The following is a 21,755-nucleotide window of genomic DNA, read 5'->3' as shown; positions in this document are numbered from 1 at the left end:
GTCTAAAAACTCCAGTAAGTGCAGTAGGCATTTATCCAGTGTCAAATCGTGTTATAATCGTGCATTTCTCACATCAAAAATACAGGTGCAGGTTTTTTTTTTTTACATCTTCAATAGTCCTTATTTTGAACATGGATGTCGGCACAGTAATTCTCAGAACAGGTCCTACAAGTCCTCAACTTGTGCAATACAGTTACCTCCATAGATCCCTGCCTCCAGTGTTTACTGCTGATCACGACTTTTGTTGTCACAGCGCTCTGCTGATTTTGTTGCACTCTGATGAAGCTACTGTCTGACACTGATAAGGGCAGTCCATACACAGTCATTTCTATGAGTTGACAGGAAACGTGGTGTTACAGTTAAGATGGGCAAGTCTTGGGGATTTTCACAATTTATGGTTTTGATTCTTATAATTTATGTTGTATTTTCTGCTTGGATATATCTGCTTCACACAGGATCCTCCAGATTGAGGTAAGTTAAGGTACATTATATAAAAGAAACCATTGTTATGTTGGCAATGGTAAATTGATTATTCTAGGTATAACCACGGTAAGTGTGTGGTAAAAGCATCATAGAACTAGGTAAATATTGTGTAGTTGGTGTAAATATTTTAGGGGTAAAATATTGTAGGTGTAATATTTTAGGTGTAATATCTTGGCAAATTCCAAGAACGCATATAGATCTGACGTGTAAACTGGGTGTGATTTACAAACCCTTCAGATCTGTTAATATTTTAGGTAATAAATGTGAAGGCAAACAAATTTTATTTTATGCATGTTTCAAATGCTTTTAGAGTTAATAAAATTAAAACACATTTTTAGTGTAAGGACACCTGTGAAGTGGAGAATCAAACCCATAGTCTGCTGTTTCCAGAATATGCTACAACTTAGAAGACATTTCAGGGTTACAAATTAGCACTTTTTTTCTAAAGAAAACTAGTGACAAACACCTTAGTATATAACACTCTGTTATGAGGGACTGTATAAGAAAATCTAAATAATGTATGTATTGATCAGCTGAATATTATACTATTTTTGTATTATTAAATTTTTTTTCTTTACCTTTATCATATTTATGGTTTTATATTTATTATATTTGTGTCATTTTATACAAGCACCATACATACATTAGCATCATGCATGAATTATTTTACATAATTTTAGATGCCTATGACTTTTGCACAGTACTGTATATTAAATGTTTTTTTTTGCTGAAATTCTAAAATAAAAATGTAATAATAATAAAACACTGTGAGGAGTTTGGTGTGATTTCCCTGTATCTATGTGGGTTTCCTCCCACGGTCCAAAAACACACATTTGTAGGTGTCCAAAGGTGTGAGTGAGTGCGTGTCGCCATGTGAGGGGCTGATACCCCCTCTGGGGTGTGTTCCTGCCTTGCGCCCAATGATTCCTTGTAGGCTCCGAGCCCAGTGTGACCCTGAACTGGATGGGCGGTTGTAGACAGTGAATGAATGAATGAATGAATAATAGAACATTAATCTCCTCACAGAGAACTTATGCTTTTTTTTATTATTATTTGACATTTGAATTTTCCCACAGTAAAACATGAATTAAGAAACCTGTAAAAGTTTCCTTAATGTAAAAAAAAAGTCTGGGCTAATCCTTTGTGTGTATTTACCTTCAAACATATAATGTTTATTAAAGTGTTTGTCTTGCTATGACTAAACACTGGTTACTATAAATTGTTCATACTGAATTAGACTACTCTTAGCAACGTGGCGGGGCGGAATAACAACAAGGGGGGGGGGGGGTGTTGCGCGCGCTCCTCTTCACAACGTCGCTGAGCAATAACAAAAGAGCGCTACTCTGCGCTGAGTCACACACAGGCGGGAGAGCAACGGGAGAGAGAAAAAGCTTGAGTATTGATATTTTACACGAGTATTGATCAATACCAGCGTTGGTATCGATATTATCGATATTTGGATCGATCCGCCCACCTCTACTTTTAAAGCCCAAAATTGGTTTGGTTTGATTAAAGGCTTGATTGAATTGTGACATCACAATTAAAATGGTAACATATAGGGAACTAGATTTCCTGGAGTAGCACTGTATCTAATACTAGCATTAAATTAACATATTTTATACTTTTTCTCTAAATAAATTGACAAAATTTTTCAGGGGGAATGTCACCACCATGTAAAAAGTTTCAACATGATTTACATTTGCTGACAAATAAAGAAAATGTGTCTGCAAGCAGGAGGTTTTTTTAAACAGCGGTGGAGCTTTTGGGGAGTGAACCCTAAAGTACATGCAAATGTTTAAGGTTATTATTGTTATTCAAAATATTGTATGATATTTGATTTAATTACAGTATAATTATAATGTATAATTTGTATTATAATAAATACTAAAGACACAAAAATGTTAAAAAAAAAGTATTTATTAAGTTATTTACTGGTTAGCTAGTTATTTGATGATAACCTTAAATAATACTGGACTGCCATGAGAAGAAATTTTGTTAATATATGTTACTATATATTAGATTATGTATTTGATTTTTTTTTGAGAAAATAATTCTTATTTACCAGTTTTTTTTAAACTAATCTTTTCAATCACATTTCTGGTTGGCCACTTTCTTTAATGTCTAACTGTTTAAATCTGTAGTTCCATATTAGTATTCCCTGTAAACAGAGGAGGTACACATTCTGATTTAGATTAAACATTTTAAAAGAGTGCCCTAGACATCTGCATAAGATGTGACCTGCCCACTCTCAGATATAATGAAATATACAACACTTTTTATAAGTTACAGTGTTTTGTAAGTGTAAAGTACAATCATGTTTTTACTGGTTAGAAAAGCAAGTTGAAGTCACTGACTGATGCTGAGAGGTGATAATCCACTAAAAGTCTGTAAATAGGCATTGTTTGGTGTTTCTCTATGTCTCCATGACCAGGAAAACCTTCCAGCATGCTTCAGTGTACAAGAGACTGGATTTTCAAATCTGGAGTTGGGTGGACAACAAAAATGCAAGTCAGATGGTGACCAACATGACATTGAAACTAGATCAAAATATGGAATTTGAAGAGATACCAAACAGTATGAAGAACTCCACTGTGGAGGAACCAATAAAACCAGTACATCATCAGATATCCTCCAAAGGTGAAACTGTAGCTAAAGCAGTAGAAGCTCAATATTATATTAAGAACAAATCAGTGGGTAGTTTACACCCTTCAAGTCTTCGTAATAAACCCCCCAAGCAAGAACCCATTAAAACCCTGGCTGATGCACCAGAAAGCCACAACCACTCAAAGATTCTGAAGTCAGGACCAGGAGATCAAAGCCAAAAGACTGCTATTCCAGTCATGCTTAAGAGTAAGTTTAAGAAGATACCGAGCTTGAAAACAAATGACGTGTACTTAAAGGGAGAAGAGTATTTTCAGACGGTAAGTGTGAGACTCAATCACACATTCACAAAAAAGTCCTGTTTGAACTGAAATAATTTTCCACAGAGTTGTTATATATATATATATATATATATATATATATATATATATATATATATATATCCCATCAATCCATCCGCTTATCCGAATCCAGGTCGCGGGCAAAGCAGTCAGAGTAAAGAAACCCAGACCTCCCTCTCCCCAGCCACTGCTTCCAGCTTCTCCGGGGGTATACCGAGGCGTTCCCAGGCCAGTCAAGACATGTAGTCTCTCCAGTGTTCTTGGTCTTCTCCTGGGCCACCTCCTCATTGGACATGCCTGGAACACCTCACCAGGAAGGCGTCCAGGAGGCATCTGGACCAGATGCCCGAACCACCTCAACTGGCTCCTCTCGACGTGGACGATCAGTGGCTCCACTCTGGGTCTCTCCCGGATGTCCGAGCTCCTAACCTTGTTTCTAAGGGAGAGTCCAGACATCCTGCTGAGAAAATTAATTTCAGCCGCTTGTACCCGTGATCTCGTTCTTTCGGTTCACTACCCAAAGCTCGTGACCATAGGTGAGGGTTGGGACGTAGATTGAACGGTAAATCGAGAACTTTGCTTTTCTGCTCAGCTCTCTCTTCACCACAACGGACTGGTACGCCGCACTGATCCGCCTGTCAATCCCTGCTCCATCTTTCCCTCACTTGTGAACAAGACACACAGGTATTTGAACTCCTCCACTTGAGGCAGGATCTCACGTCCAACCTGGAGAGAGCACTCCACCCTCTTCAAATGCTTTCTCCAGATCCACAAAACACATGTAGACTGGTTGAGCAAACTCCCACGCACTCTCCAGGATCCTAGCAAGGGTAAAGAGCTGGTCCTGTGTTCCACGAATGGGGAATCCGCTTTGTTCCTCCTGAATCTGAGTACCCCCGGATAGACCTTACCAGGGAGGCTGAGAAGTGTGATCCCCCTCTCCAGAGTCAAGGGACTCTGGAGTCCCTTGAGCCAACTAGACTCAATAGGACTCTTTCTTTAGCTTGACAGCCTCCCTCACCTGGGGATTGCCACCACAACAGGCACTGACAACAATGGAAGAACATGGCCCATTCTGACTCAATGTCACCGGTCTCCCCAGGATGCAGTTGAAGCTCTGCTGGATGTGGGCGTTGAAAACTTTTCTGACAGGTTTCTCTGCCAAACCTTCCAAGCAAACCTTCAACACATATTTAGGCCTGCCTGGTCTGTCCGGCATCCTCCCCCGCCATCTGATCCAACTCACCACTAGGTGGTGATCAGTTGACAGCTCAGCACCTCTCTTCACCCGAGTGTCTAGAACATATGGCCACAGGTCTGATGATACGACTATAAAGTCAATCATTGAAATGTGGCCTAGGGTATCCTGATGCCAGGTGTACACCCTTATGCTTGAACATGATGTTCGTAATGGATAAACTGCGATGGGCACAGAAATCCAATAACTGAACACCACTCGGGTTCAGATCAGCGGGGCCATTCCTCCCAAGCACGCGTGTCATTGCCCATGTGAGCGTTGAAGTTCCCCAGTAGAACAATGGAGACCCCTGAATGAGTACTCTGCAGCACCCCCTCTAGGGTCTGCAGGAAGGCCTGGTACTCTGAACTGCTGTTCGGTGCATAAGCACAAACAACAGTCAGAGCCCTTTCCCCAACTTGAAGGCATAGGGAAATTACCCTCTCGTCCACTGGGGTAAACCCCAACATACAGATGCTAAGCCGGAGGGCTATGAGTAAGCCCACTAATGCCTTATGCCTCTCACCCTGGGCAACTCCAGAGTGAAAGAGCATCCAGCCGCTCTCAAGGGGACTGGTTCCAGAGCCCATACATTCAAGGTGAGCCCAACAATATCTAGCCGGTATCTCTCAACCTCGCGCACCAGCTCAGGCTCTTTTTCCACTAGAGAGGTTACATTCCATATTCCAAGAGCCAGTTTCAGTAACCGAGGATCAGAATGCCAGGGTCCCCACTCTCAGCTGCCACCTGATCCACAATGCACCAGACCCAGATTACTATCTGACCCACAGGTGGTGGGCCCATGGGAGAGTGGACCCATGTTTCTCCTTCGGGCTGAGCCTGGCCAGACCCCATGAGTAAAAGTCCAACCACCAGGCGCTTGCCGAGGAGTGCCACCCCCAGACCTGTCTCTGTTGTTCTTCTTTTCATCTGGGTCTTTATGGAATTATATATATATATATAATTCTAGATTCTACACAGCCAAAAATTCACAGAGGAGGAATTCCTAAAGAAGAAAACAATTCTGAAAAATTATTTCATTTCAATATATATAACCCTGTATTTACTACAAAATGCCACCAAATTTGTCTTCCCTCCGCAATGCTTTATTGATGTATGCATAGGTCAAACCTTGCTTAAATATGCAACTTTTTTTTTTATATAAATCACAGATTTGGCATTAAATTTTAGTTTGTTAGCTTTGTGTATTTAATTAGCCTAATGTACAGTTTAAGGAAAGTGTGTATAGGATTCAAGGTTCAAAACATTGTAGAAAACTGTTCAGTCAGCATTTCTTTAGAGACACCTACACACTTTATAAATGAGGCCCCTGGGCTGTGATGTTTCTGTATAGGAAAAATGGCCGCTTTCACAAGGCCCAAATTTTAATGGTCTCGTTTTTTTGGTCGAATCATCCCCAGAATGGCAGGTCCAATTCCACAGAAGAGATAGCAGGTCAAATATCTGCAAACGTTAATGTTGGTTCACATTTCTGGTGTACAGGTTTGTGCAGAATCTTTGCGTAAAACAGAAGATCCAGACTTTCGGAAGGCCTTCATCCCAAATGTTCAGATGTATCTGTACCAGGGCCTCCTCGGCATGAATGAATGGAACCGTCTGGCTCACTTCAACAATCCTTTTGGTTTCATGGAGTACAACTACAGTGGTGGGTGTCACATAAGAAATCATCTGTTTCATATGAAGCTCTAGTCTGGTGTAGATTAATGATTGACAGTATGATAAAAACAAGTTACAGGTTTATAATTTACCCTTTCACCAGAATAAGATAAACTGCTACATGGAAAAAGTACTCTATGGAGAATGGTTGTGACCACCTGCAGCAGTTCTTTTAAGATATATGGTGTTAACAGGGAGTTTGTGCCCATTTTGCAGAAGTAACAGCTTCAGATCCTATGTGAAGGTTTTACATTAGATGCTGGAACACTTCTGTGAGAATTTGATGGCATTGAGATATGAAAATAATAGGTCAGATACTGGTGTTAGGTGATTAGTTCTGGATCAAAAACACCACCCCAACTCATCCCAAAGATATTGGATGGAACTAAATCCCTTCAGAGAACACAGCTCCAATGCTCCTCTCCTGGGAGTGGTGTCCACAAACTCATCAAAATTTTACTGGCCACTTTTTTATCTATTGTATTTCTACAAGCTGTCTGTGTCCACAATATATACGCCTTACTTTGCTTTTACATGCTTGAAGAGGTCTGCAAACTTTTCATCTGGTTGACTTGAAGGCAAAGTAGATGATTCTGGAGCTAAACAAACACCACTCCCGTAAGTGTTCAAATATACTGGTGAAACGGTATATTTGAATAAGAAGCCCACTGCAGCTTGTTTGTAGTTGTTCATTTGACTCACTTGTAAGACTTGATGCACTGTTTGAGTTACAACAGAAAATCATTTGTAACTCGAGTTGTTTAGAGCACTGGCCTAACAGTGCTCAGCAGCCACACCAGTATCAGGGTCCCCCAAGCTGGCATTCAAGGCAGACAGAGCTAACAAAGTGAGTTAACAGGGAGCTGCTGAGTGGAGCCTAGCAGAAAAGCAGGCTCCCCCAGCTGGTGCCCATGGCACACAGCATCAAACATTGCCAGTCACCAAACAGTACCAGTCAGGCAAAATCAGGCAGTTATCCAGTGAGTGGGATAGAGCAGAGGGGCACGTTCAGTGGGAGGTGCATTGCTAAGTACATCCAGTATCCTCCTATTACAATTATTTTTGCACTATTGTTTATTCTGCCCTGTACATCCAGTATCCTACCTACTTCTATTACGATTATCTTGCAGTATTGTTTACACGGCCTTGTACATCCATTATCCTACCTCCTTCTATTACATTTTTTTGCACTATTATTTACACTGCATTGTACTTCTATTATCCTACCTCCAAATCAGGTTATTGTCTTCAGTCAGTGTCACATTGTCTCATGTATGTCTATCAGTGAGCTGCTGGTATCGTATGTCCTGCACTTGTCTTCTGTTTGTTCACTTTCATATATTTATATACTTAGCTTAGTTTAATTTAGTCTATTTTTTGTTAAATGTTACTGCATCTTGGAGAGGAGAGTAACGTAATTTCAATCCTTTGTATGTCCTGTACATATGCAGAATTGATAATAAAACTCTCTTGACTTGACTTGACTCTTGAAGTGGCCATGGTGGAAACAAATAAGCAGCAAACTATATTTTAATTGTGCTAGAAGATGGTAGATCTCCAGGATGAGGACTGAGCAGGATTGGTCATTCTGCTTTGTAGTTCAGATTATACCTCGGCCTTAAAGAATATTATATTCAGTTTTAATTCTTCACTTAATACTGTTTTGTTCTTGGTTGTTTACAGATCTAAAGAATGCTGTGGATCTGATTCCCAAACCCAGTATCAATCAGCTCCTGCCACTTCCAGAGAAAGATTCCTGTATCCGCTGTGCTGTAGTGGCTAACGGTGGGATCCTCAATGGTTCCAAGATGGGCAAAGAGATAGATTCCCATACCTATGTATTTAGGTGGGTGATACATACTCTTTGTTAAGTAATTAAATATATAAATTTCTTTTAATGTTATGAAATGGCATTATGTCATTCTCAGTGCTGGGTATTAACTGCAGCTAAAGAGCTCTGGTATATCTGTACATTCTCAGCTATGTCTGGTAATACAGTACTGTGCAGAAGTCTTAGGCACCTAAGATAATGATATATATTTAAACTAATGCCTTTTCAGTAAGCGTGGTGCTTGTATAAAGTTACATATAATCACAGTAAATGCAGGTGAGCTTAGGTGTGAGTGAGTTTGAAGAACAATGTTTGTTCAGATTCTCCTGGATCTCATGAATTTGTCAAATCAACAGCCCCCATTATTTAAAATCATTATGTATTAAATAATATATACTAGGTATTGAATGATAACCTCAAATAATAAGGACTCCACGTGGAGAGATTTGGAAAATTAAACCAACACATTCACACACAGAATATCACACTCACTGGAATAATGTTATTTGGTTTTATTCTAATGTTATGCATGCACAAAAGCCCATCTTTAATATGTGTCTTTTAACTGTCACTTGGACTTTTCAAATGAAGTAAATTTATATAAACAACAACAAACTTAAATGTCAACTGTAATGATCTTCGTTCTATTGTGGGTAATATGAGTCTATGGGGACTCTATGTTGACATAAGCTCTAGGTGATTTGATGTATAGTCACTGTACCAATATGATCACTGAGTATTATACAGATATGATGAAAAGCTGCTCCTTAGATGTTCATAATACTTGTTTGCATAGAGGAGTTATGATTTGTAGTCATTTTATTGAGCACCTGGTACCATCCCATTGATATGATGGATGTTACCCCAGTGATATAAGCAGAATCATCCTGATAAATTAGGATACCACTCCTGAGACATCATGAATAATACTCCAGTGATCTAAGAGGTAGCACCCAAGTGACAGAAGGTGTTATATAATGAGTACCACCCCAGTGACATGATACTAGAGACAGTACTCCCTGGGTTTTGTGAGGGGTACCGCACCAGTGATCTGACACTCTCACTTATTCCTTACTGTATACGTGCTGCAGAATGAATGGTGCTGTTACTGAAGGTCATGAAGAAGACGTGGGGAACAGAACTTCAGTTTACGTCCACACAGCCTACTCGCTGGTCACCTCGCTTTCTTTATTCAAGAAGTACGGCTTCAAGAATATTCCTAAAGATAAGGCACGAGTCATTCTTTATTATCTATTAAAAGAAAGAGGGATATCTAGAAACAGAAATATTTGACATAGGAAAAAAAGACAGTGGGGTGAAAGTGGAGTTAAATAATTAATGTCACATATATTTAAAACTCTGATGGACAGTAACGAAGTAAATGTAATTTACAAGTTTTACATGTATCTGTACTTCACTGGACTATTTCTATGTTGGGTGACTTCACTTTAACTCCACTACATTTCAAAGTCAAATATCTTACTTTTTAGTCCAATACATTATGAGAAATTATTCGTTAGTTTTGTCTCATGCGTGCATAAAAAAATGTACATTTCAAATCGAAAGAAGAGTGTGATCACACCAATCAGGTTACAGTGTTAAAAGTGGGTTGGTCTAGATAGAGCTCTCTAGTTCAACATTAATGCAGCCGCATCGAGTGCCAGTGGGAGTGCATATGCCATAACGATGGAATAAAATATTAACTTGCCGCAGCACCCCTGGCCCTATAGTAATTTATACAAACATTTTCCCTGTTTATGTTAACTGACTCTTTCAGCTGTAAATGACAGGTTTTATTGATTGCAACTGTGGAATAACAGTCGTTATATCAATGTCGGTAATGCTCAGGGTTACATTAACCCAACATAAAATTGCTTAAATTCCAAAATCCTATTAACCACATGTATCTAAACCTTAAGAGGACTCTTCAAATAAGTAATTTCCACTACTCTTAGATGCAGCCAGTGCTGAAACAGGAGTTTCAGTTGGTGCAAACAATTTACTTAATCTTCAGGAAGAACACTGCAAATAAATAGGATGCTCTTGAGAGGCTGCACATGACCCTGAAGCATTGGGCTGTGGAGCATTGTTGTCATATTCTCTGGAGTGATTTAACTTCATATAATAATTTATTATTATTAATAACAACACTTTTGTAATAATTAATCCAATATCACAACATGCCGTCATTAACTTTCTCATAGCTGAAAGCTATCATAGAAATGTTCAGATGTCTAATTCAAATCTTTCCTAAAATCGTCAAAGCTACAAAGATAATACGTTTCTTTCTTTATTTTTAGCAACATTAGCTTTCTGTGTGTGAAATGCTGCAGTTAGTTGAAGAGACTGATGTTTTCTTCTTACAGGGTATTAAATATGTGATGATTCCAGAAGGTCTGAGGGATTTTGAATTTCTGGAAGGCCTTATGGGCAGACGGAAATTGACAAAGGGTTCATTCCAGAAGAAAAAGTAAGGAGAAATAAGCTCTTTGGTTCACCATTAGTTTGGGCCACACCAATTCACACACAGTGACATCCACCTGGGAGGACGAGGACAAACACATGCATTCTCAGAGATATATGGGCCCATCTACCATTTATATTCAAACTGCTGCCAACATAACTAGGCTTGTCTCAAGTTGACTTTGTTCATATTTTTCTAAAATGTTTCCAAGGAGTCCAAGGAGTCCAAGGATTCATACATTACATTTAAATATAATAAGCACAAACCTCTATGGTATTACTGTGCTTATACAGGGGTTGGACAATGAAACTGAAACACCTGTCATTTTAGTGTGGGAGGTTTCATGGCTAAATTTGAGCAGCCTGGTGGCCAATCTTCTATAACTGCACATTGCACCAGTAAGACCATGTGCATCCAGTGGTTCAAACATTGTGTCCTGAAGGCGGTGCCGTGTATCAGGACGACAATGCACCAATACACACAGCAAGACTGGTGAAAGATTGGTTCGAGGAACATGAAATACTAATAAATTATTGTGGTCTAAAATGGCAGGTGTTTCAGCTTCATTGTCCAACCCCTGTACATCAGTTTAATTATTGCCTTTTTTGTTTATCAATATTGTACAAGGAAAAATAGTAGAAAAATTATTTAAGCCCTTTTTTGAGCAAACTCTTCGGCTGGTTCCTTTTAGGATTTTGAATCTTGGTGCTCTTCAAGTGTTTGTAATTTTCATGGGAACCAAGGCCGCATAAATGCTATCTGTTCTAACCAGAACAGCACCAGAGTCAAGATATAGTCAAGGTTAATCCACTGTTTACTTCAGGTTCATATCATAGTGATATATGATACATATGTAAAAGATACTGCGTTTTGTCTAAGTTCAGAATTACTATTTTGGAGTATGGCTCCAGAGTCCTGCTGAGACTGTGAACAAGAGCAGTAGAGGAAAACAAATAACAACTAAAACGCTCCTCAACTTGTGCTTAAAACATCTCCTGAAAACACCGAAATGGATCATTTCTTGTTTTTTTCTCCTTGTTTTTTTCAAATCACAAATTGGATCACAAACGGTGTTGTTGCTAGGTTACATGTGTATTGCGGGGTAATACTTGAAGATATTTGGTAAGAGGAACATCTCTCAGCTATGAATGTTGTTCATTACAAGTTTTGAACCAGCTGTTGTATAATTGGCATTTATAAAACTTGGACTATTTAAATTCATACATTTTTACATGAATTTCTAGCAACCCAGCGTAAAGAATCAGCCTTCAAAATTAACTTAACCTCACTGTAAGCTCCCATAGGTTAGAAATGGCAGCGATTTTCATGGTTAAACGCAATGCTTACAACAAGAGCATGTGATATATTGGATTTTAACCATATTTGAGCTGGTCCCCAGTGTCTGTATTTTGATGCTTGGGATAATTTCCAAGAGCCTGTTGGAAATTCCAGTGAAATTTCAGAATGCCTTCTTGTTTAATCATTTTATCTGAAAAAAAGTTGTTCAGTTGGTTAATTTGTAGAATTAAAACACTGTAAGTAGAAGCGTAACTTTTTGTTTTATGGATGAAAAGACCTCTCCCTGACAGGGACTGCCACATTTTAGATCAAACTGAAGTCATAACAAAAGCTTGAAAGACTTCTGAAAGCTGATAGTCAAAGGGCTGGAGTGCGATAAGGTGTTTCTCTCCCTCAGGCCATGGACATACTATGATGGTCAGTTTGATGAGAGCAGGTTCTATGTGCTCCATCCGGATTTCCTCAGATATATTCGCAACAGGTAAGGTGTACACTTTAAAGCCACTTTTCACACACTAGCTGCCTTTACAGAATGTGGAGAATCACATTCAGGGGAATGGTACAAATACGTTTTATGTAACATATAAATATAATAAACAAATCAAAACATTCTCCCGCTCTTTTGTCATTTTATAGTAAGTGTTGGGTAGTATTAAAAATGACAGTTAAGAAGTTTGAAAGTGCCAAGCAAGAAGAACTTATTCATCACTGCTTTCTTTGAGTTTCATCAAGGTAAAATGTGTCACAAAAGGATGTTCATTGATTTGCTCTGTTCTTGGGGATAATATTGTTGCCAAAAGTGTGTGAGTTTTGGTTTAGAAGATTTAAAGACTTTTGATGTTAGCGAAAATGAATGTAGTGTATTAATATGTTCTATATTTTTTAATAAAATGATAATTGTCATTCTAAATACTACACAAAAATGGGAGAATGTTTGAATTTAGAATTATGATTATACAAAATTAAAGAAAAATGCTTTAAAATATTATTTGTACACCTAATAAATTGTTTGATATGATACTGAGGTGATAGCTACCAGCCTAAAACTGCAGACAAGGACCCTAAAGCAGTGACCTATATCTTTGCCGTACTACATACATATAACACACTTCAACACACTCAAGCCACATGCAGGGATTCATAAAAGACTCATATAGTTCGCATTATAGTCATTTTGTGTTCTAAAGCACTTAAACCTGTTTATAAATAAAAGCAAAGCTGTTTTGGGAAAAACAGAAAAATGTTTTTCTGTTTATATATTTTCAGCATCATTCAGCTACATTTTGTTTATATTTATAGTTGATGTCAGTGCCCTAAACCACATTAACAACTCTAATTGTGTATATTAGTATTATACATATACATATTATGTTAGTATCAGTAATGAATGAAGAAGGTATAATGAATATAACTAACATGTTGGGTAAGGGTTGTATTCCCAAGCATAAAATATAAATACAAATAAAAGCACTCTAAAAATGTTGCTATTATGCTTAGTAAAGCAGTAATGACTAATTAATTACTAAAATCAGGCTTATTATGTCTGTATATGAGCAGTAAATCAAGGTATTACATTTTTAACTTGTTTTTTCCTTGCCATAGCTTGTTTATTTTCAAAATCTGTTAGGCAAGCTCTTTTTGTGTTTAATATGTTTAACTTCATGCATCATAAAAATGCTATAAAACTTTACAGATTCATGGCCTCTAAACAACTGAATGGAACACACTGGGCTTTATATAGACCTACTAATGGAGCCTTCACCCTTTTCCTGGCCCTTCATGTCTGTGATATTGTAAGTATAAGCAAAGTCCTGTATTGCTTTTATGTTCCAACAGAAGCAAATTATTAGTGGAAACGGTTATTCATCATTTTGCTGCGCAAATAACCTTTGACACAACACTCATTCTTTGCCTCAGCTCTTTTATCCATATCTAATACTTCATTAAGGCAGTTGTGGGTCTCAAACATTAATGTGTTTTAATATGAAATATGTCTAATGTGCGTATTGTGGCTGATTCTTCTGGCAGTCATCAAATGATATGACATAAACTGTGTGATGTGTTTATTTTAATATGCTGTATTTGGAGTCTGTTGCCACTATATTAGAAACCGCATGTTATACAAAGTTTGCATTGCTAATAAGGTTTACATTAAGTTAATTTACAAGGTTGGTGTTACTGTTTAAGGAGCTCGTGGTTTGACATCCTTGCCTCATGGATTTCATGTCTTGCTTATGATGACTGTCATTTCATTTAAATATTTACTCATTCATTCATTAATTTAAAGTCAATGGAACATTATTTGGAATAAAATTCTGTTGTGTTTACTTACATTGAAGTACACATTTGGTGTCACATTTTACATTAATTTACTTTTAAGTTTGTTGTACTCAGATAAACATTGTGGTGTTAAATGACAAAAATATAAATCACAATTAATTGTATCTGTTCCTGTACTTAATCATATTTACACCAAAGAAAATCAATCATCAAAAGCTTTGGTGATGTGAAATAAATATGTTAAGTTTGAAACCCCTAGTAATTAAAAAAGCTATTTCATTAATAAAAACCTGATTTTAACACTGTATATTTAAAAATGACTGAAAGGTTTTACTATTGTAAACCAACTGTTACTATGCAAACATCACTTGTACTTACACTGGTGTTAATATGTAGCTACACAGCTTTTTCAAATCCAAAGTATAAATTAACTGAACTTTAGTTTTATCATTATAACATTACCATGTTGTACAGTCAACATCTTTTTACAACTGTGACAATATTTGCTTTATCTGTTCAGACATATCTGACAAATAATTATCACCTCAAATTAAAGAGAAACTCAAACAATTTACCCAGTGACTGACAATTATAGACCTGAGAGCCACTGGTTCCTAAAGTAAACAAAATATTGTCACACTGACAACACTGATATTTACATTCACAGTATTCTTTTATTTCAGGTGGATGCCTATGGATTCATTACAGACAATTATAAGGATTTCCCCAATTACTACTTTGACCAGCAGAGGACTAATGTTGTTTTCTTTGTCAACCATGATTACAACCTGGAAATAAAGCTCTGGAAGAAACTCCATGATGCCAAAATAATCAAACTCTTTCAGCGACAATAAGAACGGCGATTATATTCATTTTTTCTTTTCCCTGGACCCTGGGGCTGTGTTTTCTTACAGGCGCTCTGTTGTACTGTTTTCTATTTTTAGACAATCAATGAATGAACACTGTTTTATTTGTTAACTGAATATATAATATTAAACTTTATTATTGCATCATTTTGACATATAGGTTAAAAATATTTTACTTACTGTACAAAGATAAAATGATCAGTGTGTATAAATCTGCTGGCCAGTGGTAGGGCACTGCTTTAATTTTTGTTTAACTTGCTAAAAAATTGTTTACAACCTTATAATTTACACTTTTAATTAGTTGTTTCACACTAAGATCTCATATCGTTTGCAACAGTCAATAGCAATCAGTCCAAACACAGTTGACCCTCTTGAATAACAAAAGTCCAAAACCTGTTGAAGGAATATTTTTTACTATTTAAAAAATGTAACACACCACTCCCAAAATTTGCTTTACATTTCCTTTTCCAGTAATGTTTCTGAGTACTGGCCAAGAAAAAGAAATACTGTTACACTGTGTGCTAGCCACCTAATCCTTTTGGGGGGAATGGGGAATGCTGTCCTGGCGGTCGGCTCTCTTCATTCCAAAAAGTTGAAAATTTAAATCTACATTATTCATGTACTGAAATGAGATGATGACTTGTGTGAATTGGTCAAGTATGATATGTTAAATGCGTTAGAGAGTGACATCTGATTTATAAACAGCAGGTAGTGTTGCAGTCACACAGCTCCAGGGTCCTGGAGGTTGTGGGTTCAAGTCCTGCTCTGGGTGACTGTCTGTGAGGAGTTGGGTGTGTTCTCCCTGTGTTCCCGTGGGTTTCCTTTGGGTGCTGTCTGTCCACATCGGCCTTCTAAAGAGGAGCAGTAAAGCATTTATATATGGTTTATACAGTATGGGTTTATGGGTATTCTGGAATGTTTTCAGATTTATTTCTGATAAAGAAGCAACAGATATTAAATGAAGTGTGTGGGGAATCTCACCATGTGTGTGTGTGTGTTCTTAATGAGGAAAAGCTTCACTCTCATTACAAGCAGAAGATCAGAAGAGAAACGTCAGAGAGAAACAGATTTTCCTGAGGTTAGTTTTCAAATGCACTTTTTCTGCTGAAAGTATAATTAAAGTTTCTACCTTTATGAAGATTTTCTTATTGATTTAAACACTCATTATTTAACCCCAGGGATTCAGCACAAGAAATGCTAACTCTCCTAATATTTAACTAGATGTAGTAGTCTTTCTCAGGTGATTGATTGAGACAATACAGTGCCCTCCATAACTATTGGCACCCCTAGTTAAAATGTGTTGAGAGCCTTAAAATAAATAAAATTTTTATTGCAGAAGCATAATCTCACTCTGAAAAAAATTAGAAAAACAACCTTCAACTCAAGTGAAAGAAAAAATCCTGACAAAGAAATAATTATTTCCCATAAAATTACCTGTTCCACAAATATTGGCACCCTTAACTATTTCTTGTAAATAAATGTACACACTGCCATAACACTGCCATACCCATTGAACCATTTATGTCGTTTCTACTGTAGTGTTTAAAGTGGATCAAATTATCTAGGAGCCTTTAATTAGTAATTCATCACTTCTTGTTTCCCTGGGGTATAAATATGGCGTTACACTGAGGCCTATTTCTCTTACTCACTCTTAAACATGGGAAAGACAAGAGAACACACTACTCAAGTATGACAGATTGGTGTTGACCTTCATGAATCAGGCAATGGCTACAAGAAAATAGCCACTCACCTGCAGATGCCCTTATCTACAGTCAGAGCAATCATCAAAAAGTTCAAAATATCTGGAACTGTGACAAACAAGCCTGGAAGAGGACGCAAGTGTATTTGCTGTCATGTCAAATTTCAGACCGATTGCACTCATCCATCTCATTTTATTCCTCCTTCAATATCCCACCATTCATCTTAATGGGGATCGCTAGAGTAGGTGATGTCATAATCCACTCTAACTCAGGTGTCTTTCTGAATATGCTACATGTTTTCTTCTCAAATCCTTATACTTTCACCTAGAAACTTCATCTAATCTGTAAATTGTAGGAACATTTCCCCTTTCTAACACCTATTAATATGAAATAATTTCACTGTAGAGTTTTTGACTAATGAGTGTTTTTTCGGCAGTATGGAGGGTCCCAGGTCTCATAAACTTCAAATTATTTTTTGGTGAGTACATCTTTCTTTAAAATGTTTGTGTGTTTACACACTGCAATACAACACAAACAGTTCTTACCCAATCTGCACAGTTCTTGCACTAAATCAATTGCCAAAGGGTTCTTTCTCGTACAATATGATTACTTTTGCAATGTAGGGTATCATACAGCACTCATTCAAACAGGACATGGTCCTCTCATAGAAAATGTATGGTGGAACCTTTCAGACATTTTCATTGCCTCTCTCACACAGACACTCATAGACAATACACATAGACTCATAGATCCTAATGCATAGGAATAACAGAATAAGGCACTGACTGAGGAAGCCCCAGATATGTGGCTGGAATTCTAAAATGGAACGTGAAATTCCAGCAGCTGTTTATTGAATGAGGTAGTCTAAATATAATGGAAGTCCTTTTTAAAGTGGTCAGGTTTTTTAAGGTGTCTGTTTATTTGGCATAGTCATTTACTTAAGGTGGAAGCCTAAATAAAATGTTTTTTTAAGGTGGCCTACAATATATAATGGGAGTCTTTTTAAGGTGGTATTTATTTAGTGTGACCGTGTCCATGAAGCGGTCACTTGCTTAAGGTGGAAACCTAAATAAAATGGCAGATTTTTTTAAAGTGGAACTTTTTAGATGGCCTGCAAAATATAATGGGGGACTTTTAAGGTTTCTTTTTTAATGTGACCATTTCAGTGAAGTAGTCACTTACTTAAGGTGGATTATTTTAATGTGGTGTTCAACATATATTAGCAATCTTTTTAAGGTTTTAACAGTTATTTGAAGAGGTCATGTATTTAACCCATCCATCCATCCATTATCTGTAACCGCTTATCCAATTTAGGGTCGCGGGGGGTCCAGAGCCCACCTGGAATCATCGGGCGCAAGGCAGGAATACACCCTGGAGGGGGCTGTATTTAACCCAGAAGTCTAATTTAAATGATCATTTTTTTTAAAGGTGCCATTTGTTTAAGGTGTCAGCCAAAATATACTGGCCATTTTTTTAAGGTTTTAAGGGTTATTTGAAGTGGTCATTTATTTAATGCAGAAGCCTAAATAAAATGGCACTTCTTAAAAGTGGAATTATTAAAATGTGCTGTTTAATATATATTGGCAGTTTTTTATGGTTAGCGTCATTTATTTAAGGTGGAAGTCTAAATAAAATGTGCATAAAAAATAGAATTTTTCTCAAGGTGGCAGTCAATATATATTGGCAGCCTTTTTAAGCTGGTGATATTTTAAAGGTAATATTGGATAGACTTTCCTATAAATGTAACCTCATAGTAGCATATAAGCTATTGTTGCAACAATGCTGGTAATACATGACAAGCCAAAGTTTGTTCAGGAACTTTCTCTAGTTTAATGCTGGTCTCTCATGCTGGGTTGCCAGAAATTTGCATGTACACTGTAAATATATTTTATGAATGCCAGTTATATTTAGCACACATTGTATTAATTCCGGAAATGTTTTGTTTTCTCACATGTTTGTCCTCTATGTGGTGGGAAATGACTACAATCTTGGATTAGTGGAGTGTAGTGGTGTTAGGGCTGCATGCTTGCACTGCTGAGCTGTGATTGGTTGAGTGTCTCTCATTGTGTGTTTGTTTGTGTGTGCGTGAGAGAGAGAGAGAGAGAGAGAGAGAGAGAGAGAGAGAGAGAGAATATGAATGAGCGCGTATGGACTATGAGGGTTAGTTACTCATGCTTGGTCTCTCAGTAGCTGAAGATATCATGGGTTTTGATGGGAGAAAGACTGCATGCACTCTGAAGAAGGAATATTCTCAAGGTGTCCTATCATCTTCCTAAAGGTGCTCATCATTAAACACACTGGACTTCCACAAAGTACTATCACGGTAGGATACATTTTTCATATCTAAAATCTCACTGTTGGAGTACTAAAGGATTTTTGCTGTGTATCCAGAAGTTTGCGTACACCACTTAGTGAATTTTTCTACTGGGCATTCATTGTGCAAACAGACATGAAAGCTCTCTATAGAAAAGCATTAAATTAAATCAAATTCAAAGTCATCTTGCACAATGCCATGCATTGACTAGAGTGGTGTAAATGAGCTTGATTCTCTGGACTTATGGATTTCTGACCCACTGAATCTGGATAAGATGGAGTGGTGTTTGTGATCCAGAACTAATCATCAAACATAAGAACCTGGGCTCACTTATAATCACTGATTTCTAGCATCTAGTGGAAAGCTTTTACAGAGAAGTTAAAGCTGGTACTGCAGCCATAAGGGGTTACATATTTGCGAAATGTGAAATGTTTACAAATGCTTGCTCATAATTGAGCTCATATAATCTCAGTTTTAGGTCCTCCCTTGAAGGGTATAGCATAGTGGGCAACAAGTATTCTCCAGGACTTCTGGTCTTGGGTGTTTTCTGCATCATCAAGAATGTGTATAAACGTCTCGGTGGTGTAGATGTCCTATGGAATCACCGTGAAGGTGAGAAGGTTGAGCTTGGTCTTCTGGGAGATCAATGGGGAGGACCAGATCTTGTTCATCTTCCAGAAGTCAGCTGCTACTTTATCGATAAAGCATTTGACGTCCACCTCCATGTCCTCACTTTGGGCAATGACCCTGTCCATGTAGATGAAGTTCTGTAATTATACCAGTCATTGTAATTCCAGCCAGAATCCACTTTGATTGAGCTGTGGCATTAATGTGCATGATTTTACACTTCTCAGCACTTAGCCGAAAGCCAATTTTGTGTGATTCTCTATCCAGGTTGGCCACTGAGTGTTGTAGCTTTGTCTCATCTTCCTCTAACAGAACTATATCATCAGCAAAGTCAAAATCCAAGGTGGTCTTTGTCAGACCAGTGGATACTAGCACAGATGAAAGCACTGTAAAGTCGTTACGTAATTAAAGGTGAAAAAAAGGGAGTGGGGGTAGAATGCTATCTTGTCTAACCCATCATTTTAATTATTGCACATTCACACCAGCCTTCTGGGATTGTACTGATCTGCAGGTGTTGAACAGTGACATCTGTGCTTTCATTATTATCCTCCTGCTTTTTGTGTCTAAGCAAGCCACTTCATTGTCCTTGAGATTCTTTATCGATCATTTTCACACCTTCGCTTCTGTGATCTTGTTAGTGTTTGTTTGAAACACTTCCTGGGCTTTGTCCACAAGTCACATGTGACCCAGGGGTCACCCACATTACAGGGGTCACATTACCACATTAATACAGAGTCTCATGTGACAGCAAGGAAAGGGACAGCCAATCACACTGGCCATATGTGTTGAGGACTTGAGTAGAGAATGTGATTGAACCTTTTCTGCACCTCTTGGTTAATGAGATGTTGACAGATCGTTTTTTATTGGGGACATTTCTGTCCATGCTAATTCTACACCCCTGGGTTGGGTTCATAGAGCACAATGTATAATCTTTCATTTCAGAAAGCAGGGAAAATCAGGATTCATTCTTCAGCCTAATCCACAGCTGTTGTTGTTATCACTGTGGGTCTGAAAGTATATGTGACTGTATAGAATCTATTACTGAGAAAAGGAATGGAGCCTTGGAGAACAAAATGAATGTAAATCAAACAAAGTAGCAGTTACTATTCTTAGAACAATGCACTGACTGCCCATGCCACCAAAAACTGCTGGGACTTTGTTAAAAAGAAAATGCAACCTTCTAAAAGTTAATTAAGACTGAATTAGTCTTGGCTATTTACAACTACAATATCAGTGATGAACTGAATGTTGTTTGACCACATCATAAAGTTTGAAGCTACTGAAGCCCTTAATTCTTTTGCTGCATGAAGAGATTGACTGTTATTGAAAATAGATGACTAGCCCACCAATAGACTGCCTAATATGCATAGATCATGTTGGCCTAACTCAGGTCCTGCAGATCCTACTAACCTCATCTCTTTCCCCTCAGTGACCCTAAAGAAATATGTGACAAACAGTCTATTTAATATTGTTTGGGCTTGGTTATTTGCTTCTATATTGGTTCATAGCCATCTCTGGATGATTGTTGTAGTACTCCTTCTAATCTCAACCCTAATTTCAAGTTGTGACACTTGAAAAACCCTACAGTTTAAAATTTTATATCTGTTGGTCCTTACTGTCACACAAGTGATAGAATGGAGACATCACTGCTTTCTTTGAGTCTTATGTGGAGACTTTTAATCTTTTTGTGGAGGGTAGGGTGCAGACATATAAACGGCTTTAGTGTGATATTCAACAGATCCCAGTCTAGCATCTAATAAGCCACTTCATATTGAGATTAGAACTCTCAGCCGCATGTTTGTGTCATGCTTTTCTCCTCACATTCGCATGCTCCTGGTAAGTCATCTATTGGAGATATACACCACATCATTAACTTCACTATATACACAAAAGAGGCCCAACTGAATGGGTAATATCCACCATTTTAAGGTTATTTATTCCACCTTAAATGGCACAGGTGTTACCTGCACAGGTGCCAGAATGTAACCTCAGCACTGTTTAATGTTGAGCAGAAGATTCAAACAAGCAGCTGGTG

At 37.7% G+C, this 21,755-nt stretch overlaps 1 protein-coding gene across 1 annotated transcript; it reads left to right on the top strand.

Moving 5' to 3' along the window:
* The first annotated feature begins 439 nt into the window (after positions 1 to 439).
* LOC136707381 (alpha-N-acetylgalactosaminide alpha-2,6-sialyltransferase 2-like) lies at positions 440 to 16,019 on the top strand. Its single transcript, XM_066681396.1, has 9 exons — positions 440 to 471; positions 2,915 to 3,404; positions 6,166 to 6,328; positions 8,023 to 8,185; positions 9,262 to 9,400; positions 10,537 to 10,640; positions 12,331 to 12,414; positions 13,627 to 13,726; positions 14,897 to 16,019. Exons 2-9 carry the CDS (start codon positions 2,997 to 2,999, stop codon positions 15,065 to 15,067), a joined length of 1,332 nt encoding a protein of 443 aa, XP_066537493.1. The 5' UTR covers positions 440 to 471; positions 2,915 to 2,996; the 3' UTR covers positions 15,068 to 16,019.
* The last annotated feature ends 5,736 nt before the right edge of the window (positions 16,020 to 21,755 follow it).

Source organism: Hoplias malabaricus, chromosome 9, assembly GCF_029633855.1.
Source record: "Hoplias malabaricus isolate fHopMal1 chromosome 9, fHopMal1.hap1, whole genome shotgun sequence".
Taxonomy (NCBI): domain Eukaryota; kingdom Metazoa; phylum Chordata; class Actinopteri; order Characiformes; family Erythrinidae; genus Hoplias; species Hoplias malabaricus.
The sequence above is the reverse complement of the archived record's forward strand: the minus strand, read 5'-3'. Positions and strand labels throughout refer to the sequence as shown.

Coding starts and splice junctions, on each gene's coding strand:
- LOC136707381 (XM_066681396.1), top strand. CDS start 2,997: ATGGTGACCAACATGACATTGAAACTAGATCAAAATATGGAATTTGAA. Junction 3,405..6,165: donor GAGAAGAGTATTTTCAGACG/GTAAGTGTGAGA, acceptor TCTGGTGTACAG/GTTTGTGCAGAATCTTTGCG. Junction 12,415..13,626: donor CTCAGATATATTCGCAACAG/GTAAGGTGTACA, acceptor AAAACTTTACAG/ATTCATGGCCTCTAAACAAC.